Here is a 24,796-nt window from a genome sequence, read left to right as displayed (position 1 = left end):
TGAAGTGATTCAAGTGACAAATAGGATATGACAGCCAAACCAAGGGCCCAACGTTTTCTGTTCTCTTTCACGTCGCAGCAACTAGTATCATTTCTCTCTCCTCGCTCTTTTAAAAATGCCGTTTGTCAAAAAAGGACAACCATACTGTTGACAAGGTGGACTTCAAATCAAGTGTTGCCTTTCTTGATGCGCCCAGACTGTGTATGTGTGCGTAAAAGCGTATATGTGTGCTCTTTTAGGGATGTGAAAAGTCGATTTTAATCATGTTATATATCGATAAACGCTACACAGCGGAACGAAATAGCGATTAATTGAAGCTTCAATATCTTCGTTAAACATAAACATAATTGAAATGCTAATGGATAATGAATATATTATAATATAATAATATAATTCAATTATTGCGGAACACCTATTTTAGGACGTATTCATGTATTTTAATTAAATATCTGAACTTTCCCTTGGTTCCCTGCTGGGGCGTGACTATAAAATTGTGATCTGATAACCACAATAAAGAATAAAAGCGTTTTTGGTAATTTTAGGTATCGTTAAGCCTTTGAAGTAAAATTAAAATTGCAAGAAATGTCGATAGTTTATCGATATGACTTTATCGACATGGCTACAGCAACGTGGGCCTCATTGTTAATCGTACACTAAACAAAAGTGGCAACAGTGACAGCTCGCTGAGACACCGTCTCTATATATTATAAGTCTATGAGCCAAACAGTATAATAATATATGTATTATTATTATATCTATGATATGTATAGTAAATGACAGCAAGTGACATTGACGTTAATGCGAAGTGAACTAACTGACCAAGGCCCCAACGCTGTCTGTTCTCTTTGACGGCGCAGCGACTTCAAATCAAGTGTTGCCTTTCTTGATGCGCCCAGGCTGTGTATGTGTGCGTAAAAGCGTATATGTGTGCTATTTTAAGGATGTAAAAAGTCGATTTTAATCATGTTATATATCGATAAACGCTACACAGCAGAACGAAATAGCGATTAATTGAAGCTTCAATATCTTCGTTAAACATAAACATAATTGAAATGCTAATGGATAATGAATATATTATAATATAATAAAATAATTCAATTATTGCGGAACACCTATTTAGTAGGTATTTAAACTTGGTCAAGCAGATCTTGTCAGTAGAAAAAGGCGGCAAATTTGAAAAATGTAGGCGCGAAGGGATATCGTCCCATAGAAAATTTGAATTTCGCGCCTTTTTTTACTGACCAGATTTGCTTGACCAGCTATATGTATTTTAATTAAACATCTGAACTTTCCCTTGGTTCCCTGCTGGGGCGTGACTATAAAATTGTGATCTGATAACCACAATAAAGAATAAAAGCGTTTTTGTTCATTTTAGGTATCGTTAAACCTTTGAAGTAAAATTAAAATTGCAAGAAATGTCTATAGTTTATCGATATGACTTTATCGACATGGCTACAGCAAGGTGGGCCACATTGTTAATCGTACACTAAACAAAAGTGGTCCCACTGACAGCTCGCTTGGAAGGTATCTCCAGGCTGACGCAACTAGGAACAAAAAATGGTTTTGTATGGACTATAGTGACCTAGCCATAGCAAAAAAAAAACAAAATAAAACGTCAGTGCTATTCATCTGTCATGTCAACTGTCAGCCACATAGCTTTGTTGCTTGTCATGGCGGTTCGTAGATTTTACTTACGTATTTCTTGCAATTTCTTTTTTCAAAGCCTTCGTTATTTTCCAAAACAGTCAAACGTGATAAGAACATACAGTGAGTCTATAGATTTTGTTTAAATGCCACCGAAAACTAAGTTGTTTCAGTGCGAAATATGTGGAAATTGATACATTCGCGAAAATCGCAAAAAAGGAAGTTTATGGCATAATTTCCATTAGATGAAGACCGGTAAGTATTGCTTTAGATACTTTTAGCCTTATTTTGGTGTAGCAGGCAATAAACACATCGACAATTAGATATTTCATATCCACTTTCATTGTGAACTAGGGATGTACTACAAGTATCGATACGAAGTATCGATATCGACTGCAGCCTAATTTTTTATCAATGTAAATAGTAAATAAAATAAAATGAGTGAATTTCCTGGTAACTTGCATACAACATGACTAATTATTTCTCCGAATATTTTTAGTGGAAAATTATCTATCATCTGTGTATTAATGGAATGGACATTATATTATATATTTTTGGAATCTAGTAATAGGGCATATTACTGCAATGTTCTGCCGCCAAAGTGTAGCACTACCGACTCTAGAAAATTCATAGACTAACTTATACATACTCTGCCTTAAACTGTTTTTTGACAAATTTTCACAGACTATAAATTATGACATTGATGCATCAAGGCGGTTTGTTAACAAGGCCCTAAGTACTGGTAAACGCGAGAATAGAAATTTAGTTATCTGCCTTTTTATCGCTCGAATATGCAAGAGTGATAGAGAGGATAACGAAATTTCGGTTTTCTTGTTTCGCGGTAGACCCCCAGATTATGATAGATAGTGGTAGTGGCGCTACCTACGCAGAGTTTTGCGTTATATTCTCTATTATTTAAGATTTTAACCTAAAATATAAGAAAAAGTATGTGTCTCTGTTTTAATTATTAAATGTTTTCAGATGCAGGCAGTGGCGCAAATAAGTTGTAAAGGAAGACTTAATTTTATTATTCAAGAATATTATATATAGAAAACAAAATCATTTAATCAAGTGAACACACATTTTCCTCTGTTACCTGTGGACCGTCGGACCGTCGGGATGTATTTTAAATTAATTATATTAAATTATTAAAAAAAAATCATTTTACATATTTTTATTTAGACAAATAAAAATCGTGTTCACATTTAAGTCCAACCATGTATTAGTCCACTAAAAGTCCACACTATATATAACATACGACTTAAATGTGGACTCGATTCTAACCTGATTTCTAGTACGAAATTTGTTGACAGGGGCCCATGTTTCAACCCTCCCCAATTTATCGATATCGATAAAATACGCAAGCGTGTGGCATACTACGCTATTTAAGTCTGTCATGTTGGTACTATTGTTCTTTGACAGTTCTGTGTCATACATGTTGGTGATGATTGGAACACCAAACATACACACAAGACTAATCAAATCGCTAGTATGGAAGTCCCGTCTCTTAAAACGTAGTGATTATATTCTCTTTGGTCCCGTCTCTTAAAACGTAGTGATTATATTCTCTTTGGGTATCTCTGTATATTATAAATCTATGGAACTGACCGATGAATGGCGAATGGAAACTTGGAAGTTTGTCACATTCATAGGCGCATCACACGTTTTTACATAAAACTTGAACAGCTTTGGCTAAAAACTCATGATAAACTCCTAGATCAGAGGGGCTACCGCGAAAACAGAAATTCGCAAATTGCGGGGATCTTTCTCTTTTACTCCAATGAAGGCGTAATTAGAGTGACAGAGAAAAATGCCCGCAATTGACGATTTTCGATTTTCACGGTAGCCGTCCAGGGGTGCGAAACTCATGACTTCGGTCAAACTCGGCTCCGCTCGGCTCAGGGCTATAACCGCGAAAACCGAAGTTCGCAAATTGCGGGCATTTTTCTCTGTCACTCTTATTACGCCTTCATTGGAGTAAAAGAGAAAGATCCCCGCAATTTGCGAATTTCGGTTTTCGCGGTAGCCGCTCAGCATTGCTCCGAGCAATTATTAGGGTTGGCACCACTTGACTTCCTTTTGCGTGCACGACCACAGATAAGATAATCACTTGATTTTTGACAACCCTAAATAGCCGAAAGGGATAGTGCCATATATTAAAAAGGGACAGCATGATTCGACCCTGAACCGCTGTCAAACTTCGTTTTTGTAGGAAGTTTCCTTTCTGTACGGTAGTACTATTAATTATTCTGTGCCTAGATGCCATGTCATGCTAGGTGTCAAATCTTTAAAAAAAGTAAACATAACCTAAAAATCCTAAACGAAGTCACTTTTGTTGATATGTTGGATAGGTTTTCCTTGTTTTCATAATACATTATTAATGACTAGAAATGCAGTGCAATTCAGGCATATCTGTGATCGACATCGACAAACGCCGTACCGAACTTTTAGAACTAAGTTCGTACATACAAACAGTAGATAATGATGTAACTATGATACTGCAAAGTTTACAATGGGATCGTAGACACTTAATCGAGGTATTCGCAGCTTAATACTAGAATAATTATTTACCTTTTAAGGCTGGAAATTCCGGCATGAGTGTAACTTAACTTTATTTTCCATATTTTTACTTTCAGGCTGCACCATTGATTTCTTGTAAATATGACAGAAATCACAGAGTACCACCGGATAAAATGGAAGCCCATGAGAAGGAATGTTATTTGAGAAGCCTGGGCTACTCCAAGAAAGACCTGTTGTTGCCTGAACCACTTGATGCCAATGGCAAAACTTTGGTTACACTAAGTATGATCATTATTTTTCTCTCAGACATATTAGTGATTTTTGTGTTAGAAAAAAAAATGTTTGTGTACTTTTTGCAACTTTTAAAAATCCATGTTGAGTATCTGAATCTAGTTTTATTTTAATATTCTTAAGACATTTGTTTATTTTTCAGGTAAAAATGATATTCAAAATATTATTGAATATGCGGCGAAAGTTGATCCAACATTCAAAAAAGGTAAACTGACCAGGACCATAAATATTCTATTAGAAGTGTATATTTTCCTGTACATTTACTAATTGATGGTCATCTTGCAGTAAATTTTATTTGCTGCTGAAATTTGAGAAATGTATCCTTTATAATGACTTAAGCATTTGGAATATGTATTTGGACCTATACTCTTAAGTCTTTAAAGTTGCTTTTTAGGGTTCGTACCCAAAGGGTAAAAAACGGAACCCTATTACTAAGACTCCGCTGTTCGTCCGTCTGTCACCAGGCTGTATCTCATGAACCGTGATAGTAAGATAGTTGAAATTTTCACAGATGATGTATTTCTGTTGCCGCTATAACAACAAATACTAAAAAGTACGGAACCCTCGGTGGGCGAGTCCGACGCGCACTTGTCTGGTTTTTTTAAGACATCTACTGCTTATACAATATATTATATAGTACCTATAGAAAATAGGCAACATTATTAATTTACCCATCTCCCACACTTACTGTCAATTTTTGTTTACTTTTAAGGTTTATTATTCATACCCTTTGGATTAATAATACATAGGTATTGCTTTCAAATATACACCTTGCAAAAATTCACATTGTTTTTGGTGGAAGCATTTTTTTTAATTAACCCACGACTTACTACGACTGACGACTACGACCCAAATTGAGTTAACATCACACATGTGACATTAGGGTGCTCCATGGGTTAATTAATTGTACTAATTAGCAAGTTTCCTTAACACAATAAAAGGCAGAGGCAGCAAAGACCCCAGCGAGCTGTCCCTGGAGCGCCTGCAGCACACCTACAGTGTGGACGAGCGTCGCGCCATCCACGACGCTGTTGTCAGCGCAGCACCCTCCTGCCATGACCTTAGTGAACTGGCGTTATCTAGGTAGCTCTCTTGGTATCTCTTTAAAATATATTAGTTTGGTCAAGTTACAATTTAATTTGTATAATAGTCCCCTCAAATGAGCTAATTCAAAACACACTGTATAACTTTAGAGAGAAGTTTTAAGAATGAATAGAGGAGCAAAATAAAAATAATTTCCTTTGTGGATAAATATACAAAATTGTTGATACTGGTTTAGACAATAAATGAGAACCTCATAAGCAATCACATTTCTTCATAAACTCACTCTGATTTCGTATATTTGTTGCAGTGGAGACGGCGAAACTCAGAACACCAAGGCTAAGTCTCGTGCCGAGATCATAGCCGAGCTGCGCGACATGAAGCGCCGGCGCGCCAAATACCGCGGAGCGGTCAAAACACGCAACTATTCTGACGAACTGCGCAGCGTTATCGCCACACAGGTATAGTCTATAGTTAATTGAGTTGGTTCGTCAAAATGTCCTAATAAGTGTACCTAACCTGACTGAGGTACGCCATCATGCCAAGCAAATTGCCTCGGACTTTCCTCGCGAAGCAAATTTACTCGAACACGCTGTCGCGCGAGGGCAGACCGTTTGCTTCGCGCGGCATTTCTTCGCGATGCTGCTCGTTCTGTGTGGACCTTAACGGCGTATTAGATAAAGAGATCGTTTTACGTTTCCAGTTGGTAAAGGGTTGGTATCCTTGTGTCAGTCGATCTAGCGAATTCTTTGACTATTTTCTTAATTCAAATAATTCGATCAGTGAAAAGTTGTTACTGCCTATTTTTGTGATATAGGGGAGATGTGGACATAATGATCCCTCGGAGTAAAATGATTCCCCATCATATCTGAGCAACTACTGGTGCCATCTATCTAAATATGCAATAAACGTATGCCCTGTGACCCCGCCAGTTGCCTCTTAAAGTGTCATAACGGTACGAGCATGCAGCGAGATTTTATTAGGAAATAATTAAAAAATATATGTCTAATCTACGGTATGCCTATTTTCCGAATTCCATTACTTTTAGCATGTTGCGTTTTATTCAAATTATGTTTCACTGTCGGATCTTATCAAATCAAATCAAATCAAAATATACTTTATTCATGTAGGCCTAGCAACAAGCTCTTATTATGAATCGTAATTAATCTTAATCTAATTATCAGAGCAATTTATTGATGTTAATATTATTCCATAATAAAATTGGATTATTATACATATCAAATTTAACACTAAGAATTTCACAAAAGGATCGTCAAACATTAAAAAGATTGTATAAAAAAATACTAGTCTAGAATTTCTAGAATAAAATCTAAATGTCAAAAAAAAGCATAAGTAACAAAAGAAGTAGATAGTATTACATCGGAATATCCATTTCCTCAGCAATAATCAAATATACCTAATAAATAAATAATCATTTCGAATAATGATGTTTATCTATACTTTAAGGATGTTTATACTGAAGCAAGTTGAATTTCAAAGTTATATTTTTGTCGATATTTCAAATTTGGTGTTTGAGGTAAAATGATCCCTTTTCGTAGGCGTAAAATGATCCCTGGAATCATTTTACCCCCTAAGTAATTTACTATGAGCATTTCCTGTACAGGCCATAACATACCACGTCGCGAATTTATGTGCGCAAAGCCACTTACTTACTTACTTCCTAAAAAAATACCATAGGAAGAAATGCTAAGGGCTCTTAATGCGATTAAATTATTGATTGCCTTTTAAAATAGCAAGCAGAATCTGTGCCTCTGATGGCGTTAAAAAGAAGGCCAAAAGAGAAAAAAAGTCAGCATTTATCTTCTGAAAATAAAAAAAAAACACTGTGGAATCGACCAGCCTAAATTATTTAGAGTATTTAGACAAAGAAATCCTGATATCACAAAGGCATCATCTGTGATCATTTTAATCCTACCCTACGGATCGTTTTACCCATGCATAATTATGTATAAAATGATCCTTTACTAGATTTTTAGAAAACATAACATAAATAATAAACTACATGCAAAATATGAGAAATGAGTATGCAGTTACTTAGATAAGTAAATGGACTATTCATAAATATCTAAATCTTGTGTTTATCTCTTCAACTTTGAACACAGTAAAGTTTCTCCCTTAAGGAGATCATTATACCCACATCTCCCCTAATGAGTACAAGTCTACGAAATAAACGTTTATATTTCAGATGGAACACTACTCGGAAGCACTCAGTGCTAGCACTAAAACCAATGATATCAACAAATCCAACATAGAAAGGTCAAAAGATTTTAGAGCAGTACAAGTTAAGAAGGAACCTTTGGAATCAGACCAAGCATATGCCTCGGAAAAGGAAAAAAGACGAATGTCTTCAAGAGAATACGATGGCCATCGACACAAATTCAGAGACGAAACAAGAGAGAAATCCAAAGACAATCATAATAGAGAGAAATCTAGAGACGAAACTCGTTTTACAGAGAACTATAAAGATGAACGTTATTCCGAAAGAAGAGACAAATATACAGAAAGGGAAAAATATGATGATTACAAGAGAGACAGAGATGACAGGAGACATAAAAATGACAGAGATAGGCATTCAAGCTCTTCTAAAGACAGAAGCAGAGATAGAAGTGAATATAGAAATAACGATAAATATAACGATGCAAAAAGAAACTACAAAGATTACAAGCCATCGAGGAGTAGTGAACGAAGATACAAAGATAAATATGATTCACATGAAAAGTATAAAGAAGAGAAACATAAGAGGTATTACGATTATAAGCAAGAGTATGATGTGGGCAAAAAACGTATAAAGCAAGAGAAAGACTGAATAAATTGTATTGTTTAAGATAATTTAAATGCGTTTTATTTCGCACATTACTTAGGGCCAGTTGCACAGACCGATCAACGGCAATCGGCCGTGAACTATGAAACCAGAGTTGGGTAAAAATTAACTTGAATAAGAATAAGAATAAAAACAGAAATTTTATTCTTATTCAAATCAATTTGAATTAGAATAATTCTTGCACTAGTTATTTTAGAATAAAATTAAGGTGAATAAATCATGTGATTTTTATTTTAAATGCGGAATAAAAAACAGAATAATTATTCTAGAAGTGAGGCTATTCTAACTAAGGTTTTATTCAATTAAAATGTTATTTAGAATTAAGTTAATTTTTGTAGTACAATTGGTTAAATTGTGTAAGTTGATTTTCACCCTTCTATTTAAAAGTCGGATTGATTTGATATTTGTTACTTTAGGGCTTTAGGTATAGGTACACATTGAAGAGTTCCGCTATACGCTATCTAGTTCTATCATCCGATCAGGGTGCTTAGCCAACATGCCAAACGTTGACGCTCCGTAGAGTTGCGCATAGTCTCTCTCTATCACTCTTACATATTAGTGCGATACAGAGACAGATAGCGTTTCGTTGTCGTAGCACTCGTAGGGCAAACGATTGGGTGCCTAGCTAAGATGCCAATTTTTGTTTTTAATTTAATAACCAAATCATAAGGTACAATTTAGCTGTTTTTAGCCCTTTCTGTCTCTATCACTCTTACATATTAGTGCAATAGAGAGACAGAGATAGCGTTTCGTTGTCGTAGCGCAAACGATTGGCATGTTGGCTACGCACCCAAGGTGCTAAGCAAAGATGACAATTTTTGTTTTTAATTTCATAACCAAATCATTAAGTAAATTTAGCTTTTCTGGGGGCCTAGCCAATATGCCAATCGCTTGCGCTCCGCCAACGAAGCGCTTTCTGTCTCTATCACTCTTACATATTAGTGCGATAGAGAGACATATAGCGTTTTGTTGTCGTGGCGCAAACGTTTGGTATGTTGGCTACGCTTCCATGTGCCTTGCCAAGATGCCAATTTTTGTTTTTAATTTAATAACCAAATTAGGTAAATTTAGCTGTTCTGGGGGCCTAGCCAACATGCCAATCGCTCCAACAACGAAGCGCTTTCTGTCTCTGTCACTCTTATATATAAGTGCGATAGAGAGACAGAGAGAGCGCTTCGTTGTCGGAGTGCAAACTATTGGCATAATGGCTAGGCCCCCAGAACAGCTAAATTGTATCCAAAGATTTGGTTATTAAATTAAAAACAAAAATTGTCATCTTGGCTAGGCACTTTGGGTTCGTAGCCAGTATGCCAATCGTTTGCGCTACGACAACTAAACGCTATCTCTGTCTCTCTATCGCACTAATATGTAGGAGTGATAGACAGAAAGCGCTTCGTTGTTGGAGCGCAAGCGATTGGCATGTTGACTATGCCCCCAGAACGGTTAAATTTACCTGATGATTTGATTATTAAATTAAAAACAAAAATTGACATCTTGGCTAGGCATCTTGGGTGCATAGCCAACATGCCAATCGTTTGCGCTACGACAACGAAACGCTATCTCTGTCTCTCTATCGCACTAATATGTAAGAGTGATAGAGACAGAAAGCGCTTCGTTGTTGGAGCGCAAGCGATTGCCATGTTGGCTAGGCCCCCAGAACAGCTATACCTAATGTATGGTTATTAAAATAAAAACAAAAAATTGGCATCTTAGCTAGGCACATTGGGAGCGTAGCCAACATGCCAAACGTTTGCGCTACGACAACAAATGCTATCTTTGTCGCTCTATCGCACTAATATGTAAGAGTGATAGAGACAGAAAGCGCTTCGTTGTTGGAGCGCAAGCGATTGGCATGTTGGCTAGGTCTCCAGAACAGCTAAATTGACGTAATGATTTGGTTATTAAATTAAAAACAAAAATTGTCATCTTGGCTAGGTTCCTTGGGTTCGTAGCCAATATGCCAATCGTTTGCGCTACGACAACAAAACTCTATCTCTGTCTCTCTATCGCACTAATATGTAAGAGTGATAGAAACAGAAAGCGCTTTGTTGTTGGAGCGCAAGCGATTGGCATGTTGACTAGGCCCCCAGAACGATTAAATTTACCTGATGATTTGATTATTAAATTAAAAACAAAAATTGGCATCTTGGCTAGGCACCTTGAGTGCGTAGCCAACATGCCAATGGGTTGCGCTACTTCAACGAAACGCTACCTCCGTCTTTCTATCGCACTAATATGTAAGAGTGATAAGAGACAAAGCGCTTCGTTGTCGGAGCGCAAACGATTGGCATCTTGGCTAGGCCCCTAGACCAGTTAAATTGAACACAATGATTTGATTAGTAAATTAAAAATAATACGGTTACTGAAACTATGCGTTATGCGACAGTCAATTTGTAAGATTTTATTCCATAAAATAGGTATAAATTAGACAAGAGACTAACTACTATTACATCTACCTAACTATACGTAATTAGTACCTATACGGTACCCGAACTACATTATTATTCGTGGAATATTATTTCAATTAAAAATCATGATTATATTTATTTGATTAAGAATAAGTTATTCTCATTCAATTTTTTCTCATACGAATTATTCCCGACCAAAATTATTTGAATATTTTTGACGGGAATAAAATCGAGATGATTTTATTCCTACGAATTCTTATTCAAATAATGATTTTATTCTTGAATGCCCAACACTGTATGAAACTTACCATACAATACAATTTAGCAAACGGTGACATTTAACGGTGACAAGACAGTTTGGTGCAACCGACCCTTAATCTGAGGGCCTAACGCGAACACCGAAGTTCCCAAATTACGGGCATCGGGCATCTTTGTCTTTTACGCCAATTATAATTATAATCTTATAAGACGTGGTTATAGTGAGAGAGAAAGGTGCCCACAATATGCGGATTCAGTGTTCGCAATGAACCCTCTGACACGAATACTATGCGGCCGCGCTCTGTCTTCTTACACTCCCCTGTTGAGGGGTGTGAGGTGGCCATATCTGGGCTTCGCCCATTTTGGCAGTCTCTTTCGCGGGCTGTGACAACAGCCCGGTCTGTTGGGGCCAACGTTTAAGGTGTCGGCCTTTTCTTCTCTTCTTCTTCTTTTTCTTTCTTCGTGTTGGCCATCATGGCTTTGTGGTCATGTTGGCCAATCTGCGGCTTTGAAATATGCGGCCGCGCGAGCCAACTGAAATATATAAGTACACATCCCTCCCAACTGCGCGCGAACCTCCTTTGCCGCGCGCCCAAAAACCGACAATGAATGGTTCTATGCGCGGCACGTTCGAGCGCGCCAATGATCGAGTTGGCTCGCGCGGCAGCCCGGTATCCATTGCGCGCGGCTGCCGCGCGAGCCAACGTTCGATGGTTTGCCGCGCGATATCGAGACGCGGCTTTAGAGTAAGAATTTTAAATGTTTTAATAAGAGCTATTTTTTTTTGACGTACTTTTATTTACCTCTCGACAATTCAGGTGTGACTTTGCCCATGGTTTAAAATCTAAAATTAGTTTGACACTAGGTATGGTATCACACTATCTTATTTAGTGGTGTTGGTATGGAAGGAAGTTGGTGAGTCTAAATTTGTAGAACTCGCCTCGCTTGAACGCTTTAAAACTACCGAATCCCGAGAAGAGTCCTTTATTAAGTCTTAAGCGTAAGTAGCGCAACTCATAAGTACTCAAGCCTCCGAATGAAGTTTGCGTCTACAATTTCATAGTATTTTTATCTAAATAACAGTAAAAAAGGCGTAGTAGTTGTATGACTATTGTTCCTAATCCTAACCCATGCATTTTATATGAAATCAATGCATTTTGAAATTCTTATTTTAAATAAGAAAGTTCTCTGAAAATACCTGCTCTAGTCTACAAAAGTTTAACAGAAAACGATTTTGGAAAACTGAGTCAATTCTTAAATCCCCTGCTCAAAGAACTCGAGTCAACCAACACAGCATCTTTAACCATGCCATCATCCACATTTTGTACTTGGCTTACTAAGAATCGTTAGTATATAATATATGGACAATATGGGCTGGTAATCTGATGGTAGACAAGAGCGCCTCGCTTAATTGTAGGTATTAAATAAATTGAGTGCATCGAACCTATTATAATTTGTTTAATCCGCTAACCACGGTGCGCGCGCCGTGACCGTTCCACTACCGAATGGTACGTACCTACACATCATTCGTGTAATTAAACTATACTTACCTACTTGTGATTAAATTTTACACAGCATTAGTGAAACGGGTATAGGTACATAACTAAATAGGTTTAAAAATCCTATTAAACGTAACTAAACAATAATTGATTAATTTGACTTTCAGTTGTAACATACATATAGGTATCAACAAGCAGCTATTAAAACTCTTACCTATCTAGGTATCGATAGAGAGCCAGAAGGCTTCAGTAGGTATACCTACTTATCTTTTACTTTCAATTCAGGTTTACTGCCGGTAGACAGAGACTACTGAAGTGCCATTTTTTCTGTGTATGACTTATACGATACCTATCCCTTACATTGCTTTGGTAAAATTATGAACCAGATCCTTTCGGCTGTGGGCTCTGAAGAAAAACTTCAATAGGTAAGTACTACTGCGTTTCACGACATGCGTGCCCACATTATGAGTAAACAGAGCCATTACCGACCAGAATGTAACTCGATAATTATGTTGTTTGCATATTGGGGCTGATTATTTGCTCGAGTAGCCACAATAATGTCATGAATTGCGTAAGTAGTAGATCCTGTTCCTTTCCTTTCCCGGCTGTGGTCAATTTACCGCAATTTAATATTGTCTTCGGCTACCGCGATAGTTACTCATGAAATAAAACTTTTTATGTAAACGGGAGACCACCCCGCTGCGAACGTTGTAAAGGGTTCGAATTCGAAACGTCGGGATTTGTTCTTTACTTACCGTATTTCGATACTGAGTGAACTTCACCACAATAGGTAGTTTATAGGAGAAGCGGTTTGCTTTGTCTCAAAAATGCAAGGTGGTGGACCTAAGATCTCCTATTACAGTGTTCCACATTTATTTTAGAATTTAAGAAATCGCTGAATTACAGCTCAATAGAATATCTGGGACTGGTCCGCTTATGGCTTAATAATGTAGGTATAGTGTAGCTGTAGTAGGTAGAAGATCATTAACTCATTCCGACTGTCTGCCTACTAAGTTGCAAAGTTCACTTCGCGCTTACTCAGAATAATCAGCTCGTAATGTACTAATTTCACGTCTACAATCCGCTCCATCTTGACGCGTGCAAAAAGTAAACTGTCCCATGCAAATGGCCTCGATTGGCCATAGTTAATTGTCTAATGCGCGGAGAAACTCCATCGTGTTTAACTCCATACAAAACCAACGAGCAAGTCGAATGTTTGAGAGAACCGCAGTAATGATCCTTATTACCTTACCTACTATTGTTATTTTATTACTGGATCCAGACACCTGGCCGCTATTTATTAGTGGACAGCGAGTGGATGGCCTGAGTTACAGAACGAGTTAGGTGATAGGTAAAAATAGAAAGATAGGTAGGTACTTACTCAATTATGTTGTTTAGATTGCTAAATACATGGCATACTTGGAGGAGGATTCAGGACAACAACAGCCGTAAATATACAACTTACAAAGTATTATTACATGATATTAGGCCAATAACAGTTATCCGTTGGTTGAAAAATAATATCTGGCTGTGATTAGGTTTTAGGGTAGGTACACAGGTCTCCGGATCATATTACATTGGTTCTTCCGCGATTTCGATTCGCATTCATTATGAACACGGCTTGATCCGATCGGCTTGAGCACTTAGGTACCTACTCGAGAAGAAACAAATTATCGACATGCACATGCAAATATTCAAGATCTTGTAGATATGCATCGTATCACGTCCACGGATTAGATGTACTTTGTACGTATGGATAATGATCGTCCAGTCAATTTCAAAATAATCTAGGGTTTTATTCCATTTAGTTCTTCATTTCAATTAACTTTGTAGTTTAAAGATTTAGTTTTCTCTCGCTACGAAGCGTAAGTAAACGATTCGCATGTTGCCTACGCACCCTGGATATACAAGTTGAGTTCGATAACTAGGTACGTAGGTAGCCTACTTAGATTTTGAAGCACGAGTATGTATAGTATGAGGTCTCTAGCGACTTTCATATTGATTGTCACTGTGACAAGGTACGAAATGGGTCGGAAAATATGGCACCATACCTTTGGCCTATCCTCGAATGATGGCGATACTTTTTGACATTTAACAAATTGAACACATATCAGTGAAAGAATCTATAGATAAGAATCAAAGTCAAATGGCGTTCTAAAAGTTTTAATCATTTGTGTCGAAAGATGGCAGTAAATGTACTGACTACATAATTTACTTTGACAATATTCCTCTAGTCTAAATTCCCTTTGACTGTAGATATGTAACACAACTACAAAGGGCATTTGAGGCACTTCTTATACATATTTTTTATCTTGCTGGGGAAGTTAACTACTTTCCTATCCACTGGTCACGAGGTCAGTGACAAAAATATTAATGATTTCCTGACTAAACAACAGAGTTTGCGTTAGCACAAAAAACTAATAAATATTAAATCCCCGCCCGGAACTCAAGATCATTTTAAATTAACTAGTTAAATGATAATGAAAACCCAAATGCTTCGAAAGCGTAGTGAGAGGGTGCAAAAAGTGCGCCCGCGCCGGCTAGGCGGCGCTCAATGGGAGTGTGACGGCTCTAATTATGATGACACTAATTGCTCGGATCTAGACTATACTATCTACTATAGCTCTACCGTTTAACTGAGGTTGGTAAGGAGTTATTGTGAGCACCCACGGACTGGTTGGCTTGGCTGCATGAAGATGATTTATTTTGTATTATCCTAAGTAAAAATGTGATATACATATATGTATAGGTACCTATTATGTATGTATAGACTTGTTTTGGTTCCACCTTGTACTAGAAAATCACCGCTCAACGTTTTTACTAACCGCCTGAGAAGTGGTAGACCTATAGTAGGTACCTACCTACTAATGCACTCCTAACTCTTAACTGACCGTCTGTGAACCTTACGTCTTTGTAATAAGGTATACGAATGTTAGTTAAGTGTTCAAGATTCGCAAGAAAACACCGTTTATTATGTTGTGATCTAAAATGCAGAGCCGGAATTCTGCTGGATTAACGATATAACAGTTTGTATTAAGAGTCACACGAAATTACGCTGTTATTTTTAAATGATATTCTGTAAATAACATGAAATTTGACACGAACATTCTATAGGTATATATTTAGGTAATCTGCGAGAGCGTAACTTCGATTGTACGGCGGCGGCAGCGCCGCCGGTAGCTTACTATTAGGTTTGTATTGTGACTCTGAATATTCGTCTAAAGGCCAGTCCAGACGGGATGATCAATACGACCGATTTGATCAGAAAAGAAATTGGCGTCAATCTCCAATTTAATCACCAATTTTAGATTTATGGATAAATTATAGAGCGCTCTAAATTAAATAAATGCCCCCAAACGCGAATACTAACGTTATAAATTGATATTCTTGCGCCCGCAACTCCAATTTATCGGTAATATCGGTCATAATCGGCGGTCGAAATCTGCGAGCCAAATTGGCGTGTGCGCCCGCACCACCTGATTTGATCAGACAATTGAATGAAATCGGCGAAAAATTGTTCCCGTCTGGACTGGCCATAATATTGGCCTGCGTTTGATTCGCACTGAAAGCGACACCGTGTAAAAGTATACTAGATAACTTACGAATCTTACAATCCAGGTAAAGTAAATCCCAATAATCAAACCAATGCATAAACGTATGATTAAGTAGTCAATTTAAAATGATTGAACCGATAATTGAGTTCGTAAGCGGTGTACCGTTTCCGATCCCTCTTGATTGACACCGCGATTTCTATGCGTAATTATCATCATAACCGGTAAAACGTATTGTAATAATCATAACTAAAACGTCTTACATATCCATTACATTTATACGCATTTATTACCTTCTGTATTTGATTGGCTGCGTCATTACATTGCGTAGTTGTTACTGAAACATGCGAGGAGTTATTACATTGTTTAATCGGGATATTCATTTAAATATAACATCGTTTTGGTTTTGATTGCACAATAACCGGAGCATTTATACCTACCATTATAAGTATGCTTAAGTGCTTAAATAAGTATGAGGTGTGATGGTTACGAGCGGAAAGTAGATGCGATGGTTAGCTAGCGGAAAATGCTGCTTATAAGTTGACAAGCAAGGTTATGATAAACTTAGTACCTACCTATTATTATAAGATTTAGGATTTCTGTATTTCTTTAACTTCCTTGTTCAGAAAAATTGGTGCTTTAACTTATTATTATTCTTATTAAGTTACTTGGTAGAGCTGTAGGATTGCTGACTTATATATTTTTACATTCATGCGTATTAAAACATACTTAGGCGAGCGAATTTGTTTAAATAGTACTTAATTACTTGTTATCAATTTGTAATATGTAGATGATCTTTCAGCTGTCAAAAGTGATAGTCGATAATTCTACTGATGCGCGAGCTATGGTTTTGTATCAAAATTGCGATAGTTGAGTTGAGTGAGACCTAGAAAAGTCTGCAGCGATTTTGATAGCCCACGCAGTGCAAATGTTATTTTTACGTCAAAATTGGATAGAAGTTTGACGTTTAAAATAACACTTGCACTGCGTGGGCTATCAAAACCGCTGCAGACTTTTCTTGGTCTAACTCTACCTATTATATTATAGTTGATCTTATCAATAGGGGTGTAAGTATATTTTACCTATTAGACCCGCGATTAAATGCAAGTGAAGTCTTTAGTTTGACACTGATTAATTGCATCGGGGTAGCACCCACTGCATTAATGCCTACGCTTCTCTTCTCTCTTAATCGCTAAGTACTGGTACGGTTTTATACTAAACTCTAACTGCTTTCTTCAACACTAATTATACTCAGTTGTAAAATTTTATATTTAAGACGTAACGCTCGAGAGCCCGTATATGGAAGTCCATGTATTTAAGTCCCGGACTTAGGACCTTGTAGCGATGCTACATAATTTCCTATAGCAAACATATACTTTCTCATACAACATAACCTGTACAACATTAGTGTCGCATTTTCGACAGAATAACATACACCAGAGTATGACACTTATGTGAAACTGTAACGTACCTTCCTAGCTGCAGGTTGATTAGCATATACAGCCGCATGGCTAGCTTGTTAGGAAGAGTCAAGCCCGGGCAACCATGCCGCTTTGGCGAAGCTTGTCATCCAATTTGCATGAAAAGTGCTGCACAGAACTAGACTTTATGCACGCGAAAATGATCCTTGCAATTAACTGTAACTGTTTATATCGATCACATCCTGATTTAATTAGTATTTTAGAATCATTTATGAAACTATTTAGAAACATAAAAAAGACTTTCGTTGGGTAGTTGTCAGTGTCAAAGCGCAATGACAGCCATAAAATAACGCGTTTAGTTACGGCATAAGCAGGGGATATTCCAAAGGAAATAAGGTAGAAACGTACAATAAAAATGTAATTATTGGTAATTATTATTAAACACTTAAAATACTACAACTATTAATGAACATTTATATGTGTTGAGAATTATTTGATTTGGAAAAGATTTAAGTTGGCTTGACGTTTAATGTGTTGATGTGAATCGAAACGCGACGTGACCGGTAGGTGAAGATTTGGAACTGCACTTACACTTGGAATGGGAATACGCTAGCATGTAGATGGCTCCTGGTTAAAGATTGAAAGGAATTGCCTCGTCTCCTTCCGCCGCCTGGTCCGGCTGGTGGGAGACCGATCTGTAATGTGCGTATATCGCTGTGCGTGAATTGTGCGCGTAATTTACCCAGTGCGTCCCGTGTCGCCGATGGACATGAGCACGGCTGGTGGTCGTGTCTCCTGGCGCGTCGTTGCGCGCCCCCGATTCTGCTGAGCGTCATCTTGACGCTGCTTCTACGCCGTAGGACGCGGCCCTGATCTGCAGGCCGTGTGTCGGATGGCTATGCTGCCACCCGACGATTCCAAGGTGTCTTCGCGCGGGTCCTTCCCGTGAAACTCCGAGCGCCGCGGGTTGTTCTCGCCTTAGCTTGTCACAGCTGGGGCTCGATGAACGCCTGCCGCCGGCCTACAATGTTCTACCTGCTACGCTAAGTTCCAGGATGAAAGCTACACCCGGTATCCGTGAGTGCACTAGACTTTCGTTTTAGGTTTTGGCCAAAACTCCGCGTTTCGCCCGTCTCGCGATCGTAGGTTAGGAATTACCATAGCGTCGGCCTGCAGCCGCCGATGGCTTGCATAGTTATATCACATTGTCCCTAGCGCCCGCTTAGGCGGTGTGCCATGTATCAAATTAGTATACATAATTAAATTGCATGTTATTTATTTGGCCTTATCTTTTCTCCACATCCCACTAGGCTCCCAATAACCAGGTTAATCCAACAAGAGGACCCTTGTACTCCAAAAGTCCAATGTTTTACGGCAGATCCTACCCGTGACATTATTTCCATTAATTATTAAAAACATTATAAATTATTACTTTTCCGCAATACATCGCACTCCACTTCAAATCTTATTTTTTATTCACTACAATGTTTAAACCTTATTTTTTTATTCACTACAACCTTAAGTCCAATACGGTAGAGCGCGTCTCTACGAATGGGCCCAACGGTCGAGTCCAACTCGAAACTTCAGTCCTCTCGCGCACCCGCGTACGAACGTACGTCTCGTGAACGCGTTTTTATAGTTTTAAACTTTCCGTAACTCGTGTATGGTTCCAATTGGACTTAAAGATTTTGTTTTAGTGGGATTTGTGATGTGATTGTGACAATGTGGATTTATGTTTGTGTATGTTTAGGAGACTGAGGAGGATAATTTTTTTAATTAGTTTTTGTAAGTACTTTTTATTTTATTTTTTAAATTTTAGACGAGACAGAATTTAAGCCGGGATATAATTGCAGGATTCGCAGGTGATTAATTTTCAACTTAGGGCATTTAAAAGTTTTTAAATTAAGAGCAAAATTAACAAGAAAAGTAACAGCAAAATTAATTTGCTAGCAAAATTTACTAGTTTGTTTCTGCTAACATTATTAGACTTGAGTTGAGTAACTTTTGAGGTATTTTGGCAACTATCCAGAACAAATGGGTCAGTTAAAGAGTGGGTATCGTTATAGAGACATGCAGTTACTGTATTTGTATAAATAAAGAACAAAAATTTTAGAGCATGCGTAAAATTCTTAGAATCATGAAGCGTTGATTGATGATGAACTTTGGTTTCGGGTGACACACAACTTTTCTTCTCGTGTTATGGAATCTTTTTCTCCGTCCTCTTTCCACCGGTTGCATTTCGTTAAAGTAATATCATTCTTACTATTATGGTTTAGTTAGTTCGGTCCGCGTGTTAAAATGTAAGTAGGTTTAGCGGCACATGTCAAGCAAAGACGCATCTATACTGAAAGTATTAAAGTTCCAATTCAAACGTCCCGTTTGTAAAGCCAAAACCGTTAAAGGGGTGTAATGTTAGTACAACGTACGGCACGAGGTGGTGGTCGTAGTACTGTTGATCTGCCATGTTAGGAGTAGGTACTTTAGTAGGTATAGCTAGATCAGGGGTAGCGAACCTTTTTACGGGTAGGTACTGATATAGATATTACAGATTTGCACGTTGCGATTTGTTTCCTAAAACCTGGAAATCTAAGCGAATTTCACAGGAAACAAAGGAATCTTTCATTATGAAAATTGTTTTTTTTTTTGTTTTGCCGTATTTGTGTAAAAATGTGATTGAGATATGGAGCCACGTACATAAAAGTATTCTTAAATCATGAAAATTATTGGATTTATACGATAGCACGGTAATCTTATTGAAATACAAGGCGTAACTGTCAATTTATTTTACACAAACACCGATAAACATACTTAGTGTTAGTGTTAGGGCACGACAACGCACAGAAATAAATTAACATTACAAAATTATTTTGCACGATTGCCATGGGTTCACCATCTCTGTTTTAGGCTGTCTGAACCGTGTTGCAAGTTTCACAGGTAAAGTTCTAGGCTTCTAGGGCCCAAGTCAAGGACTTGGATAACTTTAATGGATGCTAAGTTATAGGTAGGTAAGTGCTCTTACATTGGGAACTAAATCATATATGAGTTGATGCTTATGAACGTGATAATAATTATTTTCATAGAAAATTTACATTAATGAAGTGAATACCACACTTTGTCCTCTATGCCGGAAGACAACTAAATACGGTTATACTATACCTATACTTTGGGTTCCCAAATTATAGTTCACAGGCTCTTGGTTCTATTATAGTTTTAAACCTAGTTACGTATTTACGTAGCTGTAATCCTATAATTTAAGAGCATTACCTGAGTCTTGCACTAAAGCACTAAGTCGTGATCTAAATCGGAACTAGGTAGTTGTTTGTTATTAAAAAAACTAGTTTCCGTCCGCGACTTGAGCTCTACAACAATGAATGCATATATTATAATTTGTTTATTTATGTATTTATTGTAAAAAAGAAAAGCTTATAGTACAAAAGGCGGGCTTAGTGCCATTAGGCATTCTCTACCCATACAACCATTTCCAGTCGCCGTTACGACGCGGTGTTGACACATCTTGTGTCGACACCGTCTGTTTCGGTCACAATTCCAGTCGCAGAGTCGTCGCCGTGTCGACACAGTTACCAGAAATGGGGAAGGGTCGACACATGACACAAAGTGACATAAAGTGTGGTCGCCGTGTGCACACATTGTTTCGGGTTTGCGACTACTTTATGCCAAAATCATTCGTTCATTCGTTCATTTTGTTCCTGTCAAATGGAAACTGTCAGATGGAAAAATACTTAAATAAAAATAAGTGACATTAATACGCCATCTCTAAAACGGATTACAAGACGTAATTATATATTGTTTGCATTTATATTACAATATGACTTAAATTATTATGGGGAATTAAACTGCTCGAGTGATTTGATAAACTAAGTGTAATATAATCAACGCGCCACCACATTGTTTTAGTTTAGCCGGAAATGAAATTGTTTACTTCTCAGTGCCTGTGTTCATAACTATATTATTTGAAGCATTTTTAGTACTTCGATGCGTATACTATACTTAAATAACAGAAATAACGCTTTACATACTACGAAACTTGTTAATTATGATGTATAAATATGGTTTAAGGCTGAGAAATATTGCAGTCACAAAGTAGTTGCAATGTTTCGACTTTGTGTCGACTCTGTGTTGACACATGACACGCGCTGTCAAAAGTAATAACAAAGTTACTGGTATGTTACTGGATTTGCAAAATGGCTCCTTGTGTTGATTTGTTTTCAGATATTCTCAAAGTGTAAAAATGCCGTGGTCAGAGATGGGCATTAATCGATTAACTGTTTATTCGACTAATTAATGGAATAAAAAAAGTTAATTCTCAAATTTTAATCGCGATTAGTTTAGTCGACCTAACATAGATTGAAATTGAATTAATCTGAATATTAATCGAATAAATTATCGATTAAATCTCGATTGAAAGTTGACAGGGGGCCATTTTTGTACGTAAAAATAATAGAAATGTCTTGCATGCAGATAGTAGCAAAACACTTTGTCATAAAAGTCGAGATGGGTGTCGATATATAGGTTTTAGGGAGTGCCGATTTCGAAAATAATGACCATTTTGGAATCCGAAATGGCGGCCATGCACTGTGTCATAAAAGTCGTCATGGATGTCGTTTTATACGTTTTAGGGGGCCCCAATTTTGAAAATGATGACCATTTTGGAATCCAAAATGGCGGCCATGCACTATGCCATAAAAGTCGTCATGGGTGTCGTTTTATAGGTTTTAGGGGGCGCAGATTTCGAAAATGATAACCATTTTGGATTCCAAGATGGCGGCCATGCACTATGTCATAAAAGTCGTCATGGATGTCGTTTTATAGGTTTTAGGGGGCCCCGATTTAGAAAATGATGACCATTTTGAAATCCAAAATGGTGGCCATGCACTATGTCATAGAAGTCGTCATGGGTGTCGTTTTATAGGTTTTAGGGGGCGCAGATTTCGAAAATGATGACCATTTTGGATTCCAAGATGGCGGCCATGCACTATGTCATAAAAGTCGTCATGTATGTCGTTTTATAGGTTTTAGGGGGCCCCGCTTTCGAAAATGATGACCATTTTGGAATCCAAAGTGGCGGCCATGCACTATGTCATAAAAGTCGTCATGGGTGTCGTTTTATAGGTTTTGGGGGGCGCAGATTTCGAAAATGATAACATTTTCAATTTAAAAATGGCGGCAATGCACTATGTCATAAAAGTCGTCATGGATATCGTTTTATAGGTTTTAGGGGGCGCAGATTTCGAAAATGATGACTATTTTGGATTCCAAGATGGCGGCCATGCACTATGTCATAAAAGTCGTCATGGATGTCATTTTATAGGTTTTAGGGGGCGCAGATTTCGAAAATGATGACTATTTTGGATTCCACTTTTATGACATAATACGTAGCCGCCATCTTGGATTATAAAATGATCATCGTTTTCGAATTCTGCACTCCCTAAAACCTATAAATCGACATCCGTGACGACGCAAGTTATCTTTATTTTCAGATCTAACAAATTGCTACAGAATACAAAGGACAAAAAAGAAGCGAGGAGGTAATGAAACAAGCAAAAATACAGATGATTCCTCGACGCAATTGGGTGATTCTTAAATTGTGTCCAGATTTTTTTTGTCATAAAAGTTTATATTTTTCACATATTACTCTCACAAGTTCCGTGACATTTCGACCTTGTAATTTTTTAAGTAAATGTTTTTGTTTATCTATGAGGATCTCACTAGAATAGTATAATCAAGGTATGTTTATATTTGATGAATGAAATAGTAACGCAAAAAAAAAAAATATTTGTGTCTTATATTCCTGCCGAAGACTTTTATTTTACCTTTTCCTTCTACACAAGTTTGGTCAAGTAATAAGAATTTAGGGCTCTCAATTTTATTTTGACTTCTACAACAGTAAAGCTACGAGGCCATGTTTGGTATCGTTTTCGTATAAATTCGCAGTACCAAATTTAGTTAAGGTATCACATTGACACCATTCCGAAGTAAAAACATATAAACTTATTAAAATACTTTCTTTTAAACTCCTCTTCACGCTTAAACTGCTGAACAGTTTTAATTTAAATTTGGTACACATATATTTTGAGTCCCGAGACAGGATATAATAAGTTATCTCAAAAATCATCCTGTAAAGGTGTGAAATGAGGTGTAGGGGGGAATTCAGAATTGACTTCTTGAAGTTAATACTGTTTAAGTTTAGGTTTGAAGTCATGTTTTTAGGGTTCCGTACCCAAAGGGTAAAACGGGACCCTATTACTAAGACTTCGCTGTCCGTCCGTCCGTCCGTCCGTCCGTCCGTCCGTCCGTCCGTCCGTCTGTCACCAGGCTGTATCTCACGAACCGTGATAGCTAGACAGTTGAAATTTTCACAGATGATGTATTTCTGTTGCCGCTATAACAACAAATACTAAAAACAGAATAAAATAAAGATTTAAATGGGGCTCCCATACAACAAACGTGATTTTTGACCAAAGTTAAGCAACGTCGGGAGTGGTCAGTACTTGGATGGGTGACCGTTTTTTTTGCTTTTTTTTTTTTTTTTTTTTTTTTTTTTGCATTATGGTACGTAACCCTTCGTGCGCGAGTCCGACTCGCACTTGCCCGGTTTTTTCATCATTTTTAACTAAATCAAAGATGTAGACCATCCCAAATTTCATATAAATCGGTTCAGCGGTTATTGATTTCCCGTACAAATTTCCACGCCACTTTTCACACCTTCAAAAGATGATTTTGGTTATAAGATCTATCCGATGTCCTGTTCCGGGACGCAAACTATTTCTATACCAAATTTCAACGAAATCGGTTCAGCGGTTAAGAATAAGAATAAGAATAAGAATGATTTATTGCAGTACTGTGTACATTAAATTTTGTGGATGGTAATCATGATACAATTAGTTTCAACAGTTACCCATTTCGGGTATGCAATACTTAAATAACTTATGAACTAAACTTAAATAACATTGCAAAGATAATTACATACCAATTAATGCTCAAAATATTCTTTCAGACTATAAAATGTTTTATCTAATAGCCAGTTTTTCAACCTTACCCTGAATCGGTTGTCTTCAAGTGCCTTAATATCAGCGGGAAGGTGATTAAATACTCGAATAGCTGTTACAAAAGTGCTCTTTTTGTATATAGACGTGTTTGTTTTTGGTAGTATAATGTTATATTTATATTGGGTCCTAGCATTGCACTAAGCGTCAAGAAGAGTTTCAAAAAAACCGGCCAAGTGCGAGTCGGACTCGCGTATTAAGGGTTCCGTACATTAAGTCCGACTCGCGCTTGACTGCACATTTCTAATAGGTTTTCC

At 37.4% G+C, this 24,796-nt stretch overlaps 1 protein-coding gene across 2 annotated transcripts in view; it reads left to right on the top strand.

The window, feature by feature from the left end:
- Positions 1-3,953: 3,953 nt before the first annotated feature.
- The window catches only part of LOC134792626 (RNA-binding protein 25-like), a 66,497-nt gene continuing 45,654 nt past the window's right edge, over positions 3,954-24,796 (top strand). Inside the window, exons 1-6 of one of the 2 annotated variants that reach the window (XM_063763872.1) lie at positions 3,954-4,181; positions 4,281-4,446; positions 4,598-4,660; positions 5,397-5,538; positions 5,807-5,957; positions 7,703-8,335. In XM_063763872.1, coding sequence (XP_063619942.1) covers positions 4,035-4,181; positions 4,281-4,446; positions 4,598-4,660; positions 5,397-5,538; positions 5,807-5,957; positions 7,703-8,323 — 1,290 coding nt within the window. In that variant the 5' untranslated portion in view covers positions 3,954-4,034 and the 3' untranslated portion in view covers positions 8,324-8,335. Of the gene's footprint in view, positions 4,182-4,280; positions 4,447-4,597; positions 4,661-5,396; positions 5,539-5,806; positions 5,958-7,702; positions 8,346-24,796 lie in introns of those variants that run through there. The other variant, XM_063763871.1, reaches the window with a different exon arrangement.

The sequence above is a fragment of the Cydia splendana genome, chromosome 8 (assembly GCF_910591565.1).
Source record: "Cydia splendana chromosome 8, ilCydSple1.2, whole genome shotgun sequence".
Classification (NCBI taxonomy): domain Eukaryota; kingdom Metazoa; phylum Arthropoda; class Insecta; order Lepidoptera; family Tortricidae; genus Cydia; species Cydia splendana.
This window is presented reverse-complemented; position numbering and strand designations above follow the sequence as displayed.